The sequence below is a fragment of the Eptatretus burgeri genome, chromosome 7 (assembly GCF_056783735.1).
Source record: "Eptatretus burgeri isolate ZD-2024b chromosome 7, Ebu_testis_v1, whole genome shotgun sequence".
NCBI lineage: Eukaryota > Metazoa > Chordata > Myxini > Myxiniformes > Myxinidae > Eptatretus > Eptatretus burgeri.
The window spans coordinates 102,815,139-102,834,240 of record NC_140967.1 but is presented as its reverse complement, the minus strand read 5'-3'; the positions used below and the strand labels follow the sequence as shown (position 1 = coordinate 102,834,240).

The following is a 19,102-nucleotide window of genomic DNA, read 5'->3' as shown; positions in this document are numbered from 1 at the left end:
ACAAATGTGCCAAATTTGATGCTTGTATCATCATTTGCACGATTCCTCTCAAAAATTGCTGTTATCTGCCCCACTAAATCCACCACTGACTGACACAAATGCTGATTTTCTCAGACGGTGGGTGACAACCTTTTGATTGGATGAGAAATTTCATACAGAATGTTTTATATGTTGTATTTTTGCATGGTCTCATATATGTCATATTTTAAGGTGAAACAAGAAAAAAGGCCAATACTGGGCATGTAAATTCAATAAAAATCCTGTAGATTCAGTAATATACATCATAGACCCATGAACCTATATATTTTAAGGTCCGATGGAACACTGTCTGTGCAATGAACTAAATTTCTTGACCAGTAGTAGTCTTTGTGACTTTCAAAAATGCCACTCAAGTCAGGGTATGCCCTAAAATAGGGGTGGTAACCACTTACATGCGCTTAGCCTTAATTTGGTGTTCTCTCTTTGCCAATGGCTTCTTTTCCTGTCCATTGTTGTTTTTCACTGACAAATCTTCCCACGGCTCAAGGCATGGTGATCAACTTTTGTTCTATCAGCTTCGTATGAGACTGCCACACGTCGTTGGATATCAACTGCACATCAGGGGTTGGCTTTTCATGACGTTTGTCCATTTCCAAATTGCTGCTCATCCTGCTCTGGTACTTATCTTCATGGGTCCATTGTTATGAATTGGCCAAAGTAAATGGAAACGCTGGTTTATTCAAGTTTGTAATGATCGATTCAGATTTCTTTCCTTCTTAGATCAGTATGGTAAGACATGAATTATTGTCTTTGTCATCTTCATTTATAATCCAATGTCCTGACTCTCCAAAATGATATTTTCAATCATGATTATCAGTCCAACAACAAGCTAAAATATACAATTTGGTGTCTGTCTGATTGCAACAAATCCACTCGTTACTTATCCAATTTCAACCAAACTTGCCAGGGGGACGAGGGGTCACACGATGGAGGTTGAAGGAACTTCGCTTCGTTTGCCCCTTCCTCTCCAAGGGAGTTTTCCACCTTGGACGAACTTGGTGTAAAGGTGTATAAATAGGTCAGCGTGGCATTGCATGGGGCATACCTACCAGAAGTAAAAAAATATAACCACAAACTATTCAGTCAATTCTGTCCAATGTATGATTACCTTTATACACAGTCACTATTGTTGTTTAATACTAAACTGAAAGAAATTGGGAGGAAACCCAAAGCCTGTCCAATTTTTCTAGTCATCAGATTATATGTGGACTGTATATAGATTGTTTACAACATATCTTGGGGCCTCATACGTGATTTCTCCCAGTCATGGCTTCAAGTGTGATGTGCGATATTGCCCCCGACACCTTTACGGCCAAATTGCGACCATTATTCGACGCATAACCCCATTCCTAATGGTTGCTAGCATTGTTTAATACTCGCCTGAGAAAAAAATTGGGGAAAATTGTAACTATTTACACATGGGCGGTGTATCGGCTAAGAGTGGCTAGTCTGCACACCGACTGGAGATCTTTACACGTGACCATAATTATTATAACCAGTGACCGACTACTGGTGACATTCATGATCAGATTTCTCCAAGCATCCCCATCCTGGCACTGATTTGTTTGTTCTTCTTGCAGTCCATGGAATGTTTCACATCAGTCTTGAACACCACATTACAAAACTGTCAATCTTATTCCTTTCTTTCTTCACTGTCCATGACTCAAATCCATACATTGAAAATGGAAATACCGGAGCATTCACCAGCCCCCTCTTGGTTTGTGTTGTCAGATCTTTGTCTTCCTAGATCTTTCTCAATCCTGACATTGTTGTTCTCCCCAACACGAACATTCTCCACTCCTTTCAATCTTAAGGCCCGGTCACACCTTGACGTTTTAGCCAACGTATGCCGATTTTTGAATTTTTTTTCTAAAACGCTGGCACACGTTGAATACGCTATGGGTAAGTTTTGATAACATTGAGAGCACGCTGAAAAACACTGCCATACGTCGTTGTACGTTGGCTTTAAACGTTGTACTTTTTGGTTGTCCTCAAATTTTTTCATGCTTACTTGAAATTTCACGACGTATGCCGGCGTATGACTCACACGTTTCGCTACGCTGGCCACAAGTTGTATGCACGGTCTGCGATCGTTGACAGACGTCAACACATGCTACTTGTAAGTTAATCATAAGTTGAGACACGCCGAGGTAATGTTTAGCATACCCGAAACTTATTTCTAACCTATGAGTAACGTGCTGTTGGCACGTTACGCGATCGTTGCCACACATCGACAGACGTTACTTTTAAGTTACTCATAGGCTGAAAGACGTCGGTATAATGGATCGTCCTTGCGTCAGCGTCCACGGCCACGGCCAGGACACTTATTTGCAGCATTCTTCAAACTTTTCTTCGGCGCACACACACACACACACACACACACACACACACACACACGTGTGTGTGTGATGAAACTTTTCTTCGGCATGACGAGGATGTTCACACTTCGATGTCTAGCTTGGCTATGATTCCAATTGTCCATCGGCAGCGTCTATTTAAAATAGTCGAGTTTGAGCGTTTTAACACGTTCAGAAGAAACGCTTCAAATTTCCAAACCCCAGCGTCAAAAAACAAAGGCGAGTGACAGCAATTTAAATCGTTCATTGTAAACAATGAAAATAGTTGAGTGGTACCGTTTAAAAGTCGTTGAGTGTAAAAAAAATCCAATTGTTGAGCGCAAGCATCTACTTTCAATCGTGGAGATGCAGCCATTTAAATCGTTGAGTGGCAGCCTATGAATAGCAAACCCTACGTCACCGGCAAAGATAAACTGCCGCACGATATGGATAAGTTAGGCTATCGTTGGGCATAGTTTGTGAACGCCGGCTTCAAGATAATTATTCGTTGGTATATCGTATTTATAAGTAATCAAAGCGCTCTATGCACATTATTAGTTCATTGTGCATTTGTCCAACCCGTTATGAATAGACCTAAATTGTAAAAACAAGCTATAGCTCATTGTTGAAAAAGCCCCATAAAAAATTAGCCGCGAAGAACTTCGAACAATGGTGAAAAGATGTCTCCTACCCGTGGACACGCGGACGCAAGGACGATCCATCATAACCCACACCCTCCCCCTCACACTCACCGACTACTGCCAACATGAACAAACTACTACTAATACTAATACTAATACTGATACTGATACTGTTACTGCTGACATGGACATCGACTCAAAAAGGACTCGAAAACACTGTTGGGTTCCCCTTTTATGAACACCATTTTTATATACCAATTCCCAAAACCGCTGGGAACACGTCTTTATATGGCAGTTGTAAGCTAGAAACACGTTAATTTTTTTTTTTGTCGACCGGAAGACGTCATTGGAATACGTCTACATACGTCGATGTGTGTTGGGACTACGTAAAGAATTGGTTCAAAGCACGTCAGACATAAGTTAGAAATAAGTTTCGCGTAAAAAAGACATTACCGCGACGTATTTCAACTTATGAGTAGCTTATAAGTAGCCTTTGTGGACGTGTGTAAGCGTCCACATATCGTGTGTAAAACTTATCCCCATCGCATACAGAACGTGTGTCATACGCCGAGTACGTCGTAAAATTTTGAACATGTTTAAAATTTCTTGACGTACTCTACTTACTACGATGTATGATAGCGTACTTTAGCGTTGTACTCACGTATACCAAACTTACTCATACCGTATTTGACGTGCCCCAACGTTTTAGACACATTTTTCTTAGGTCGGCATACGCTGACAAGATCGCCAAGGTGTGACCGCGATGTTGACACTTCCATTTCTACGGCAGTTATGATTCGAATCGTTGTGCATCAGCCTTTTAATAGGCTACATCACGACATCGTCGGCGATGCGAGCAACGCGCTATGCCTAAGTTAGACTATCGTTGGGCATCGGTTGTGTAGGCCGACAACAGGTTCAGCATTCGTTGGTATAAGTTATCTATAACACAACGAAACGTTCTGTGTCCGTTACCAATGCGTTATACATAAGACCAAGTCGCTATGAATACGTCTGAATCTTTAAAAAAAAAAACATCAAAAGTTCAACGTAAGCCAGCGTTTTACATACATTTTAATACGTTGCCATCGCTGGCTAAAACGTCAAGGTGTGACCGGGCCTTTAGAACCCAGGAAGACAACTTTCCAGCACTTCCATGTGGTCGACTCTCAATCTGAACATGTCGATCTTCTCATTTGATAGGATTTTAGTCTTTTTTAGGATTAAATAAAGACCGGATTTTTCATTTTCATTCTTCACTGTCTGCAGCAATTTCATCAATTCCTCTTTCCCTTATGCCAACAGAGTGGTATCATCAGCATACCTTCAGTTGTTGATACATCTCCCTCCAGTCTTGACTACATCCTCCATGTCATTGTCATCCAAGTTAGATTTTTCATCAAAATTGTTATAACCACAAATTAATCAGTCAATTATGTTTCTTTGATAATGGCATCATGATAGTGGCATAATAATAATAATAATAATAATAATAATAATAATAATAATAATAATAATAATATGGTGTGCACACTCGCCTCTAAGCCGTCGAGCCTAGGTAAAAATCCAAAACCAGCTATAAACTGTCATCCCGATTTTTCACAGAAAGGATGATTCATCAATGTGTGTGCCGTCTCTCAAATGGAACGTTAAACTGAGTGTCCCATGTCCTGGCATCAGTTTGTGGACATTGAAGATCCCAAGGTGCCCTCCGCAAAGATTAGGCAAGCTATTGCCAGCACCCTGGTCAAATTCCTGCCCGAACCTTTGTGAAAGACTTGGGCCGAGCTTCCCTCGGCCAATACCACAAGAACGTGGTAATAATCGTGGCCATGAAGGAAGAGTATTATTTACACATTGCCATCCATATGATATGCCCATACACATAACCCCCACCTCCATCCCATCGTGCATCCCTTGCCAGCTCCTGTAATGTGGGTGTTTCTCGTTATTTGAAATATAAAACAATGTTATCTAAGAATGCTCTTCGTTGACATTTATTCCTTTACTTTCCCAAGAGAGCAGTTGAAACACTCTTCGTGAACAATTTCGGAGAGAATGTGTCGCCTTGTTTCGAAGCATCTTTCGATCTTCATCATTGTATGGCTTTGGTGGAGTTTCGAGGTCGCTGATCCACCACCGTATATTTTGGTTAACGTGTTGATATATCTGGGGTTGAGTTGAGCTTGTACGACGGCATTTGTTCCCATATTGTCGGACGTTCATTCATAATCACTAAATGTGAGACACAAGGGCAACTTGGACTCTCTTGGTTCTCCCAGAAATTCCTTTATTGTTTGAAGAGGTCCATTGTTGCGGATCCAGTTCTAAACCCTGCATGTGTGAGGCGAGGGGTTGGTTGCATTGTTGTTAATTTTGATCACGTGTTGGTTATCGATAACTTTTGTGAACAATTTCATTGACATGGACTCTTGGAGTGCCGGCTTATTGGACGGTAATTCTCCGGTTTTGTCTATCTCCTCTTTTGTGGATTAGTACTAGCTTGGATTTTTTTCCAGTTTCGGAAAAAAATTTCATCTTAAAAGGCACTTTGTGAATAGTTTTCCATTTGACTGTGGAGCAGTTTTCCACCATCGTTGATTGTTACTCTCACAGTAACATCTTCTTCAGGTGCATTCCCACCTTTCATGGTTTCTAAACTGGATCTCATCGGTAATCACTGGTGGGACGGCTTTGTTGTCTTTTTTTTCGGTAAAAATATCAGTAAATTGGACTTTCTTACTGCAGAATTGTTCACGGAATTCTTCAGCATGCTTATCGAAGACACGAGCAAGTTGTGCGTGCCCACACGGGATTCTAAACGGGGTAGGGATTGAGATGGCAAAAATGCAAATGGCGTCTTCTGTCATCGAGCCAGCAAGCTGGGAGCAGCAATTCACATTTATTGCCACATCTGATGCAATCTAAATACTCTAATAGCGGCGAAGTGCTCCATTTGCAACTGTTTGTTCAATTCTGTAGCTTTTTGATGCCTTGGGTCCCTAATAAAAATTTGTATTGATGTCAAAGCCAGTGACCAATTGCAAATCAAGAGTAGGAATTACAGTGTGAGTGCAGGAAAAAAAAAGAAAAAAAAGAGTAGACCCTAGTGTGCCTGAACCCGAGCAAAATTCCATGGACAAAAATTGGATGGAATCTGCAACTGACTACAATGGGATGTGGATGTTGAACTTATGGTGAAAATGGAATCCGTACATACAGTGCCGATAGAAAGTCAACACCCCCTTTCAAAATTTTCAACTTTTGTTTCTTTATAGCCTGGAATTAAATTGCATTAAATCAGACTTTTTCCACCTTTATTTACACATCGTAACCCACAAGTTCTAAGTGAAAAACAAATTCTACAAATTTCAGAAATTGAATTAAAAATACAAAACTAGAATATCTTGGTTGGATAAGTGTCCACCCCCTGAGTTAATACTTGGTGGAAGCACCTTTGACAGCATTTACAGCTGAGTCTGTTGGGATAGGTCTCTACCAACTTTGCACACTTTTATTGGGCAATATTTTCCCATTCTTCTGTACAAAACTGTTCAAGTTCAGTGAAGTTGCGTGGGGAACGTTCATGGACAGCAATCTGCAAGTCATGCCACAGATTTTCGATTGGATTTAGATCGAAGCTCTGACTGCGCCACTCAAGGACATTTATCCTTTTGGTCCGAGGCCACTCCAGTGTAGCTTTTGCTGTGTGCTTCAGGTCATTGTCATGCTGAAAGGTGAACTTCCGTCCAAATTTCAGCTTTCTTGCAGAGGGCAGCAGGTTTTCCTCGAGGATTATTCTGTATTTTGCTCCATCCATTTTCCCTTCTGTCCTGCCAAAAGTGTCCCAGTCAATGCTGATGAGAAACATCCCCATAACATGATGCTGCCACCACCACGCTTCACAGTCTTGATGGTGTTCTTTGGGTGATGTGCTGTGTCGGGTTTGCGCCAAACATCACGTTTTGCATTTAGGCCAAAAAGTTATATCTTGGTTTTGTCAGACCACAAAACGTTTTGCCACATGGCTTCAGAATCTCTGGAATGTTTTTTTGCATTCCTCAAACAGGACTCAAGATGAGCTTTTTTGAGTAATGGCTTCGTTTTTGCCACCTTACCATACATGCCAGACTTGTGGAGTGCTTGAGATATTGTTGTCAAATGCACACAGTGACCAGTCTTTGTCATAAAGGCATGTAGCTCTTTCAAAGTTGCCATTGGCTTCTTGGTGGCCTCTCTGATCAGCGTCCTCCTTGCTTGGTCATCCAGTTTGGAGGGAAGGCCTGATTGAGGCAGGGTCTTGGTGGTACCATACATGGCTTCCACTTCTTAATGATTGTCTTGACTGTGCTGCAAGGGGTATTCAAGGCCTTTGAAATATTTTTATACCCATCCCCTGATCTGTGCCTTTCCACAACTTTATCCCAGAGGTCTTTTGAAAGCTCCTTGGTGCTCTTGGTTGAGTCTTTGCTGTGAAATGCACCATCCAGCAGAGGAAACCTGCAGGAACAACTGATTTTATTCTGAAATTATCAGAATCATTACAATATAACACAGGGGGAGGCCAATTAACTTGTGTGATTTTGAAAGTGATTGGTTACATCTGAGCTAATTTACACTTACTATTATAAGGGTTATCCAAGACACTTACCCAACAAAGATACTCGAGTTTTGTATTTTTAATTAATTTTCTGAAATTTGTAAATTTGTTTTGGAAGTTGTGGGTTACGATGTGTAAATAAAGGTGCAAAAAGTCTGATTTAATGCAATTTCATTCCAGGCTATAAGGCAACAAAAGGTGAAAATTTTGAAAGGGGGTGTACACTTTCTATAGGCACTGTAAGTCCTCCTTTAGATGTGGTGACCAAAACTGCACACAATATTTTGATGAGGCCTCATTAAATTCCTGTACAGAATTAACATTACCTCTTGATTTATAATTAATCCCAGACTAATACAACCTGAAACCCTGTTACCTTTGTATATAACTACCTGGCCCTGAACTGTCCTGTCTGCTTACCCGCCATATCTATCACCAACCCGAGATCCTTCTCCTGTGTGACACGCTACAAGATTGCTCATTGTATCATGGAATCTCTATTTTCATTATTCTTACACATCCCCAGCACATTACATTTCTATGCTAAATGACATTCACCAATATTTTGCCCAATCTATTGATCTTCTTCTAATTGATTATATTGATGTATCTAAACATTTCATAATCTGATCAACCCCTCTCCGCTATCTACCTCACTTCAACTCTTTGTGTCGTTTTGTGTGTAAACTTGGAAAACTGACTCTTAACCCCACTCTCCAAATCATTGAAATAAATTACAAGTATGAACAATAATGGTCCGAGTACTGATCCCTGAGGTACTCCACTACTTACATACTCCCAACAAGACATCATCCCACTCACAGCCACCCTTTGCTTCCGAACACTAATCCAGTTTCCAATCCAGTTAGTTTGACCGAGCATTGTGTGAAATGTCAATAAACCACATTATCTTAAACAAACAAGTCGTCGTTTGTCACAGTTTTGAGAAGCTGGCTCAACAAAATAAATGTGGTTTTCATGAGATCCATTGGGACTTATAAAGTCTTCTGTTCAGGAAAAAGGAAGCAATAAACAGGAGACTAATGGAGAACAATGTGGTGGGTGAAAGGAACATTTGACAGACAGACTGGGAAAAGGAAACGTTGTACAGATATATGGGAGGGATAAGGGAATCTCAGACAGAGCAGAAGGCCTGGCGACGGGAACGTCAGACAGACAAATGGCTGGGATAAGGGAACTTTGGACAGATCATTTCGGTCAGGTGAAAGGAGCCTCAGACATATCAGATGACTGTGGGAAGGAAGGGTAGGACAGATATATGGTTGGGTGAAGCGAAGGTCAGTAAGACAGAAAGAAAGCTGGGCAAAGGGAGCATCAAACAGACAAACAGGCGAGCAAAGGAAGCGTCGGACAGATATATGGGTGAGATAAGGGAACATCAGAGAGATAGATGACTGGGAGAAGAGCTCATCCGACGGACAGATGGATGGCTGGGTGAAAGGAGTGTTGGAGAGACAGACAGACAGGTGTGACAGGGGAACACCAGACAGATCTGAAGGCCGGGCGAAAGGAGCATCAGCCAAATAGCTTGGAGGGTAAAGGGAATTCGAACAGAAAGACGGCTGAGCAAATGGAGCATCAGACAGATAGCTTGGAGGAGGAATGGAGCGTCTGACAGCTTGAGACAGCCAGGTCAAGAAAGCATCACAGGCAACTGTTGGGATTCTCAGACAGAAACTGGATCAAAACAATCATCAGTTGAACAACAGATATTTCGCAATTTATGCAAAACCTTATTTGTACACTCATGCTTACCTGGGACAGTCGCCCACTGCAAACACCCTGAATGTCCAGATAGTGGAATGTTGTTTCAAGCTGTGAAGTAAGGAGGTAATGGGTAACATTTCAGGCATGTCCTAAAATCAGGAACTCACGGTGTACACATGAAAGATAAAGCTGGTAGTCAGGATAAATTGTAACAGGGGGCCAAAACTCCCAAAGTCACCTGACACACCAAGTGAAAGCATTTTGAATAATCACATACCTGTCAGAAATTTGTTCGTGTTTTTAATCCAACCAGTCAAGTGGATGAAACCGAGTCAAGGATAAAACGGAGAAACAAAAAAAAAGTCCAGCCTCTTAATTTTTTTTATCAAGTTCAGCAGAGTTTGCTAAAGAGTCCACAATCTAAAGATGGTTGCGTCTCGGATTGAACAACAGGAATTAGAAACAGGAGCCAAAGGAATGGCAGCAATTCCTGGGCACATTTCAGTCCCTTACTAGTCAGGCCTCAACTTGTATCGTCCTGACCAGCTCCGCAAAGCCAATTAGAGCCCGTCACTCTGAGGCAGAGACATTTTTTTAATATGAAAGAGTAGAGGAGGGAGGAGGTTGAAGGAGGGTGAGGGGAGGGGGCTCATCGAGCATGTAAGGTAAGTTACATCCGGAGTAGAAAAACGAGAAAAGGCCAATTATAACAAAAATATTTGCGAAAACAAACACCATCACCATAAAACACCACCATCTTCTCCATCAAACAAACAAACACATTTTCATTGGGAAATTGTTACTGATGATTGACAGAACCAGTACTATGTACTCGAGCCATACGAAGCAGAACAATCTGATGCTGAACCAAAAAGCATGAAAAGTAAAACCGAGGCCTAAAGTGCCTCTCACATGGGATTATTTCAACCACAAGATGTTCATTTCATGAATTTACACACAGAGGTTCGATTCCAATATTTTACACAATTACTTTGTCCAAAGGAATCATCACCGAGCCTTGGAGAATGTTTCTTTTAAGCTTTACTAGAACAGTGCGTAACTGTGTGAGTGAGTGTGTGTGTGTGTGTGTGTGTGTGTGTGTGTGTGTGTGTGTGTGTGTGTGTGTGTGTGTGTGTGTGTGTGTGTGTGTGTGTGTGTGTGTGTGTGTGTGTGTGTGTTAGTTTGTGTGTGTGTGTTAGTTTGTGTGTGTGAGTTAGTTTGTGTGTGTGAGTTAGTTTGTGTGTGTATGTGTGTATGTGTGTATGTGAGTGTGTGCATTGCTAAACGTGTTTGTTGATATGTAGGAGTGCAGGTGTGAGTATGTGTGTTGGTTTGTTCACACGTGATAATTTATTTGCATAATGTATGTTTGTGTATGTGTTTGCATGTGCTAGTTTATGTGTGTGTGTGTGTGTGTGTGTGTGTGTGTGTGTGTGTGTGTGTGTGTGTGTGTGTGTGTGTGTGTGTATTTGTGTTAGCTAGTGTGCATGTGTGTGTATTAGTTCGTTTGTATGTGTGTGTTAGAGTGTGTGTTTGTGTGTGCGAGTGTTCGTCTGTCTGCATGTCAGACAGTCTTGACAAGCTGGCTCAGCAAAATCAACAGGGTTCTCATGAGCTTCCAATGGGAATTGGGAATTGTAAAGTCCAATGGGATTGGGAATTGTAAAGTAAATAAATTTCAATGGGAATTGTAAAGTCCTCTGTTCAGAAAACAGGAAGCTCGAAACAGGAGATTAAGGGAGAACAATGCGGTTGGTGAAAGGAACATTAGACAGACAGACTGGGCAAAGGATAGGTCAGTCATGCAGATGGAGGGGGAAAGAGAATGTCAGTGACAAACGCGTGTGTGTTTGTGTGTTTGTGTGTGTTTTAATGTCCTGTGGAAACAGCTGGCAGTGGAATCGGCATCCATATTTATTAGAAAAGAAACATGAGAGAACAGGGGATTGAAATGTACAAACTTATAATCATTCATTCTAATTATTTATCCATTATGAGCCAAATATTATCACCAACAAGAAAGGCAATCAGAGATTGCAGACCCTCATCGGGACTTGTTTTGCGTGGAACATAAATGGAAGGATGTACTCAAGGTCGTCCTGATTGCATTATGAAAGGACTAAATGTCCGCATTGGAAATGCGTAAAGGTCAAAGGTCTGAAAAGTTGTAAAGCTCAAATGGTCTGAAGGTCCAAAGGTCAAAAGGTGTAAAGGTTCAAAGGTCTGAAAAGGTTTAAATCGGTCAAAAGGGCCAAAATGGTCCAAAAAGGTGGAATGGGTCTAAAGGGTTTTAGAGGTCTAAGTTTTAAAGCATGTAAAAAGGGTCTACTGCACATAGGGTCTTCAGAGTTTAAGGGGTAGACAGGGTATTAAGGGTCTTGAGGTTCCAGAAGGTCTAACAGGATCTATACAGTCTACAGGGTCTTAAGAGTTTTTGGGACCTGAGGGGTGTTAGGGGTCTATAGGGTCTTCGGGGTCATAGGGTTGGTTGTAAAGGGTCTGAAGGATTTAATGTAATTAATACACATACTCACCTTCGGTGTGGACAAACAGACAAACAGACGGACAAAAATTCAATACCTTCTCCTTCGGTGAGGGTACCGATGATAGCCACAACGCTCATCAATTTTTAATAACGAACAAAGCTCGAGTATAGATAGCTAAATTCCCTGCGGAGCATGTGTACCACTCCTCAAACACCCTCCATTGTCCAACTCCGTTCCCTCGAAACCTCTTCTGCTGTTTTACTTCTGCTTGCCCTCCACCACAATGCCAACTCGGGTGCCATTTCCTCCATTCATGCACCTTCGCTCTGCTCCGTTTATTTACCCTCGAATATTGAAAAGCCCCGCCAGCCCTCACAATCACCGAAGTCCGATCAAGCCATGCATAGTATGCTGGAAAAGTTTTCCGGAAAAACAACATTCCCCTTGCGAGTTACCCTTTAAACGAGGTGTGAAAATTATTGGTGCACTTTAAACCGACCGTCGGTATTTGCACACGGGTAAATGTGTACCGTAGTTTATCCGCGTGCCAATATTGTATTACTTGAAGTCAATAAAATCTTTACACGTGTGGAATGAGTGAACCAACAAATTACATTCAAACATGACTCTGTAACTCAACTTTATATAAAAAAACAACAAATAGTTTGAATAACTAGGCGTACCGAAGGTCGTTTCGCTGACGGGTTTAAACAAAAGACAGCATGGTGTGCTTCATAAACATCTTGCATGTCCATCTGTGAATCTCAATGAGGATGTAAGATAAAGCGAGACATTCCAAAAAAGGATATTTTATAACACTTAGTTGTTACTGCTGTTGTGGTGGTGGTGGTTGTTGTCGTTTGTGTGCACCTTTCCGTGTGTTGTTTTTAAAAATACATTTGGCTATCACTTTGAGAAATATTACTCTTGATAATTTTGTGTGCTCTTTCCGTGTTCTTCTCAAGGGTTCCCGCTGTCGTAGAATCATAAATATTACATTAAGGTCCAATTCCCACTTCTTCAACCCGGTAAGAGAGCTTTTAAAAACAGGAATCTTCATTATTCAATGGACACAAATGTTTGCTCCAAATAAATTGATCACTGGCTTTCCAACGGCACCATTTTTATCATTCTACGACAGCAGGAACCCGTTGGAATGAAGCGTGACACACGGACGGATGGAGACTTCTCCTTTCAGTAACACATGTACAGATGCTGGTAATAAAGTAACAATATCCACCTCGTAAATGGTCTTACCCCACCTTGCACTCACAGCCAATCATTCTTTTCAAACCCCAATTGGTCTTACTCGGTTAACCATCAACCCATGCCTCGTCCTCGACGGAAGCAAACTGTTCACCTCCACTCTCTTGTGCCTTCACCCAACTACACATTTGCATCATTGTATTTGTCCAGCCGTGTTAATTCCCTTCGTGCCTATAAGATGTTTGTTTGTATACACGATCGAGTCTCATGGAAGAGCTCGAACAGAAAGGAAGGAAACAAAATGGAAATGCGGAAACAGCAGCAGCAGAGTACAAGTGACAGTGAGATCAAGGGGGAGGAGAGGATGGAGTGGAGGATATGGGGGTGAACAAGCTGCACACAAGCTGAATGAAAGCAAGAAGAAGAAGAAGAAGAAGAAGGGGAAAGTTGGGATGAAAAAGAAAAGGAACAAACCAACAGACAACTAACAAATGAAAAGAGGTGAGGTTCAGGGGGGGAAACCACAATAACCTGGAAAAGGGGAGTGCTTGGAAATGTGGTCATTGGGGGGAAGAATAAATCATGAGTATGAATGGAGGATGACCTGATGCAGTGATGAACAGTGGCCTTGAAGCCGGGGGGGGGGGGGGGGAAATAATGGGACTGAACAGACTCGTGAATTTGGTTGCACAGATGAGAAGAGGAACAACTGAGTGGAGGTGTGTAGTGAGCCTCCATTTTCAGAGTTTAACAAGCAGAGGGTTACTGGCAGACCATGTGCGGCCTGCAGAAACCTCGGAGGGACAGAACCAAGAGAGGGCAGAGTGTACAAGATTGACAAGGTGTGAGACAGGGGCACCAGCTCAAAGGGGAGAGCAGTACTCCATTACGCTGCAAACGAAGGCCTTGTAGGTTGTCAAAAGCTTAGGTTGGCCAAGGAAAGGCCTTACACGATGGAGGATGTCCAGTCTACGGCTGACTTTGGAGACCATTTGGGAAATGTGATCTGCCCAGAAAGATCACCGTTGATGATGAGACCCAAAGGTTTGAGTGGCAACCATTTCAAGTGGTTTTGTTTAGGAAGTAGATGAGAGGGTTTGCAAGACGTTCCTTTCAGAGAGACAGAGTGAGTGTGTGGGATTTGTCTGGGTTGCAAGACACATTCCAAATGTTGGACCAGTTCCTGATTCTATCAAGGTATGCAAAGAGGGAAAAGGCTGCTGCCTTCCTGTCTGAAGGATGAGAGATGATATTGAAGAGGGTGGAATAATCAGCAAAGAGATAAGCAGGATTTTCCAGGGAATCAGAAAGATCATTTATGAAGATTAGGAATAACACTTATCCCAAGACACTGCCTTGGGGCACTTCAGCGATGACAAAGAGAGGAGATGAGAGGATCCCCTAAGAGCCACACACTGACTCTTGGAATGGGGGAAGTCAGTGAACTATGAGAGGAGGTGGCCTTGGATGCTATAAGCAGAGAGTTTGGAGATCAAGGCGGGGTGCCAGACTGCATCAAATGCTCGAGATATGACCAGAGAGACAGCCCTGATCTCATTTCTGAGATTGAGGGCTTCCATCCATTGCTGGGAGAGTTGGAGCAGCATGCCCATGGTAGAATGACCAGGTCTGAAACCAAATAGATGACTTGAGATCAGGCCATTGGAGAAAGGAAGAATTTGATGTCAACAGTAATGATAGATTCTATGACCCTGTTTATAATATTGGAAGCAAGCGAATAGGCCTGCAGTTAAGATGAACTGTTTTTGCACCATGTTTGTGTATTGCAGTGATGTTAGCTAACTTCCCGGAAAACGGAAACTGACCCAGAGAGAATGATCGGATGAACAGTGTGGAAAGAGAATGAGCAAGAGCAGCAGAGCACGTTGATAGGATCCATGCACTGATGACGTCTGGGTCTGTCACAATATTGCGGTCGAGGTTTGCCAGAAAAATCTCCACATTCACAGGTGAGAGACACACGTTATCCAAAAGCAGTTGGATATGAGAAGGTAGGATGGGTACAGAGAGTGAGGTGTTTGGTACACAAGATTTGGAGTCAGCTGTGGTTGCATTTGAAGTGAGGGAAGGGATCGAGAGGGTGCATAGTCCAGAGAAAGACTTGACAAGGCAACACCAAATGTTTGGAGAAGACAGGTTTGAGAGTTCAGCCGTGAAGTTGGCCAGACGTTGTTTTCTGTCTCTCCTGAGAGTGGACACACACTTGTTCCGGGCTTTATGGAATGGTCTGAGGTTTTGCCTTCCAGGAAGAGAAGGCAAGTTGTTTGAAGGCAACTGCCTTGCCACAGGATTCTGTTTTCCAGGGGTGAGAGGAGAGATATTAATAAGAAGAAAAGGATTCACAGACAATCCTAATATCAGGAGAGGTGGAAATGAAGGACCAGGCTTGACATGAGAGGGCAGGCAGCTTGCAGTCCCTGCCAGTCAGCTTGGGTGAACTGCCAGACTCTATGGCAGTGTTTCTCAACCGGGGTTCCCCGGAACCCTAGGGTTCCGCAAGTTGTCGCTAGGGGTTCCGCGAGAAACAGTAATAAATAGGCTAATGTATTTTTGAGTAGTTTTTGCTTGATTTAATATTCGTAATTTTACTATACACGTACGGCATATTGTTGGAAACTCCTTGGTTATTATAATAGAGGCTTCAACCTCTTATATTATTTACAATTATAACAACCATAGGGAATGTATTTAACGATGTCTATATTAATATGTATGTCGCCAGTGTGAAACCGCCCTCACTGGTTAGTGGAAATCCTGTACGCGGCGGATTCGTGTATCATTGAGTGACTGAATCAAGTACGGGACGCGTGCACGGTGTCCATCTATCTTCTCTGTGCTTCCTCGCGCGATCTCTCGCGATCTCTCGCTATCTCTCTCTCTCTCTCTCTCTCTCTCTCTCTCTCTCTCTCTCTCTCTCTCTCTCTCTCTCTCTCTCTCTCTCTCTCTCTCTCTCTCTCTCTCTCTCTCTCTCTCTCTCTCTCTCTCTCTCTCTCTCTCTCTCTCTCTCTCTCTCTCTCTCTCTCTCTCTCTCTCTCTCTCTCTCTCTCTCTCTCTCTCTCTCTCTCTCTCTCTCTCTCTCTCTCTCTCTCTCTCTCTCTCTCTCTCTCTCTCTCTCTCTCTCTCTCTCTCTCTCTCTCTCTCTCTCTCTCTCTCTCTCTCTCTCTCTCTCTCTCTCTCTCTCTCTCTCTCTCTCTCTCTCTCTCTCTCTCTCTCTCTCTCTCTCTCTCTCTCTCTCTCTCTCTCTCTCTCTCTCTCTCTCTCTCTCTCTCTCTCTCTCTCTCTCTCTCTCTCTCTCTCTCTCTCTCTCTCTCTCTCTCTCTCTCTCTCTCTCTCTCTCTCTCTCTCTCTCTCTCTCTCTCTCTCTCTCTCTCTCTCTCTCTCTCTCTCTCTCTCTCTCTCTCTCTCTCTCTCTCTCTCTGTCTCTCTCTCTCTCTCTCTCTCTCTCTCTCTCTCTCTCTCTCTCTCTCTCTCTCTCTTTTTCTCTCTCTCTCTAGGTTAGTTCTTCTGTTTACCTTTATTGCTTCAGCTTTATTTGTTTAAGTTTTGTTTATCAAGTTACATGAGGTGTGTTTTTTTTTGATTTAAAAAAGATTTTTTTTTTGTGAATTAAAACCTCGGTGTGAGGTCTCATAAACGAGCAGTATGTTTTTTTTTTTCATTGACAATAAATTTGACAAAAAGGGGGTCATTTTTTTCCTTAAACCAGGTATCGGAAAAAAAAAATATTATATTTACCACGTGATCTATGATAAAAAATATAAAAGAGCTAGATATTAATAATGGTATATAATAAGTTTTATGCAGGGGTTCCCTGAGACATGAAAACTATTTCAAGGGTTCCACAAGGGTAAAAAGATTGAGAAACGCTGCTCTATGGCAATGCAGCAGCTCTCTGATAATAGCCAAAGAGATATTGATTCTTCGTTTGTATGCAGCAAATGGCTACAGGGTAGCATCATTGGCTGGCTGTGCGGCTGTGTTACTGAATATGCCCTCTGCTGCTTCGGGCAGGAATTTGGGATTTGACCATGGTGCCGGCGATAGCTGCAAAGGACACCGTGGGGTCTTTAACATCCACAAACTAATGCCAGCAGACAAGATGCCCAGTTTGACATGCATCCGAGGGACAGTACACGCATTGATGAATCACCCTTCCTGTGAAACACCAGGGATGACAGTTTATAGCTGGATCTGGATTCAAACCCAGGCTAGAGAGCTTAGAGGTAAGTGTGCGTACCTTTTGGCCATCCTGTCAGCCCCTATGTTGATTCTCTCAAGCACATGATCAGATGAAACTCTTGGACAAACTTGCCTTGTTCTGGACTTGGTGATTAATTTTTCTACTTATGTCTCCGGTTCCTCTTCTACTCCATTAGGTTCATTGATCATGTGCTTGTGAGAGTCAATAATGTCAGAGAACTGGTGAGTCATCGCCATGTCACATCCCCTATTACTATTCCCGATTCTCTCCTGTACAATGCACTAGGACCGGTAATATGGCCGTATCGACCATTTAAATGGGTTGAGCAAAGCAAGGCAATGGTATGTAGAAAGTGTAAGCTGTAAACAAGATGTATATACTGTATGTGTGTGTACATATACATATATATATATATATATATATATATATATATATATATGTGTATATGTGTATAATGTATATACAGCTATGGAAAAAAAATAAGAGACCACCCAAAAAAAATTTAAATCAGCATCTCTACATGTATGGCAGCCATTCCATTCCAGTGTCTGTTGAATTCCAACACAGGTACACCTCATTCTACTTGCTGAGGTACTGATTCGGTGATCACCTGAACCGAATCTTATTTAACAAGGAAAAGTATAAAAATCACTGCAGTGGTCATCACTATCCTCTTGCAATAGGACCAGCTGGATGGCAAAAACAGTGCTAGTAGTACCTCAAAAGTAATTGGAATCAAAAAAAAACTATTGACCATGCCAAAAGAGTTGAAAAGAAAAGTTTTGAGTGAGGAAAAGAAGGGTTCAATTCTGGCTTTACTGGCAGAGGGATACAGTGAGCGTCACGTTGCTTCCATCCTTAAAATTTCAAAGATGGCGGTTCATAAGAACAAGGTCAAGTAGCAGACATTGGGGACAACAAAGCTGCAGACTGGCAGAGGGCGAAAACGACTTTCCACTGACCGGGATGACCGCCAACTCATTCGAATGTCACTCAACAACCGTAGGATGACATCAAGTGACCTACAAAAAGAATGGCAAACGGCAGCTGGGGTGAAGTGCATGGTGAGGACGGTTCGAAACAGGCTCCTCGGAGCAGGGCTGAAGTCGTGCAAAGCTAGAAAAAAGCCCTTCATCAATGAGAAGCAAAGAAGAGCCAGACTGAGGTTTGCAAAAGACCATAATATAAGGATTGGACCGTAGAGGACTGGAATAAGGTCATCTCTGATTAGTCCAATTTTCAGCTTTGCCCAACACCTTGTCGTCTAATGGTTATACGGAGACCTGGAGAGGCCTACACGCCACAGTGTCTCGCACCCACTGTGAAATTTGGTGGAGGATCGGTGATGATCTGGGGGTGCTTCAGCAAGGCTGGAATCGGGCAGATTTGTCTTTGTGAAGGACTCATGAATCAAGCCACGTACAAGGTTGTCCTGGAAGAACACTTGCTCCCTTCTGCTCTGACAATGTTCCCCAACTTTGAGGATTGGTTTTTCCAGCAGGACAATGCTCCATGCCACACAGCCAGGTCAATCAAGGTGTGGATGGAGGACCATCAGATCAAGACCCTGTCATGGCCAGCCCAATCTCCAGACCTGAACCCCATTGAAAACCTCTGAAATGTGATCAAGAGGAAGATGGATAGTCACAAGCCATCAAACAAAGCCGAGCTGCTTGAATTTTTGCGCCAGGAGTGGCATAAAGTCACCCAACAGCAATGAAAAAGACTGGTGGAGAGCATGCCAAGACGCATGAAAGCTGTGATTGAAAATCAGGGATATTCCACAAAATATTGATTTCTCAACTCTTCCTAAGTTAAAACATTAGTATTGTGTTGTTTAAAAA

General features: G+C 42.4%; 1 protein-coding gene across 5 annotated transcripts in view; it reads right to left on the bottom strand.

Moving 5' to 3' along the window:
• The window catches only part of CARMIL1 (capping protein regulator and myosin 1 linker 1), a 252,839-nt gene that overhangs the window by 148,555 nt on the left and 85,182 nt on the right, over positions 1 to 19,102 (bottom strand). For 4 of the 5 annotated variants that reach the window (XM_085890034.1, XM_085890033.1, XM_085890032.1 and 1 more), the window contains one exon: positions 9,393 to 9,452. In XM_085890034.1, coding sequence (XP_085746160.1) covers positions 9,393 to 9,452 — 60 coding nt within the window. Of the gene's footprint in view, positions 1 to 9,392; positions 9,453 to 9,621; positions 9,848 to 19,102 lie in introns of those variants that run through there. The other variant, XM_085890037.1, reaches the window with a different exon arrangement.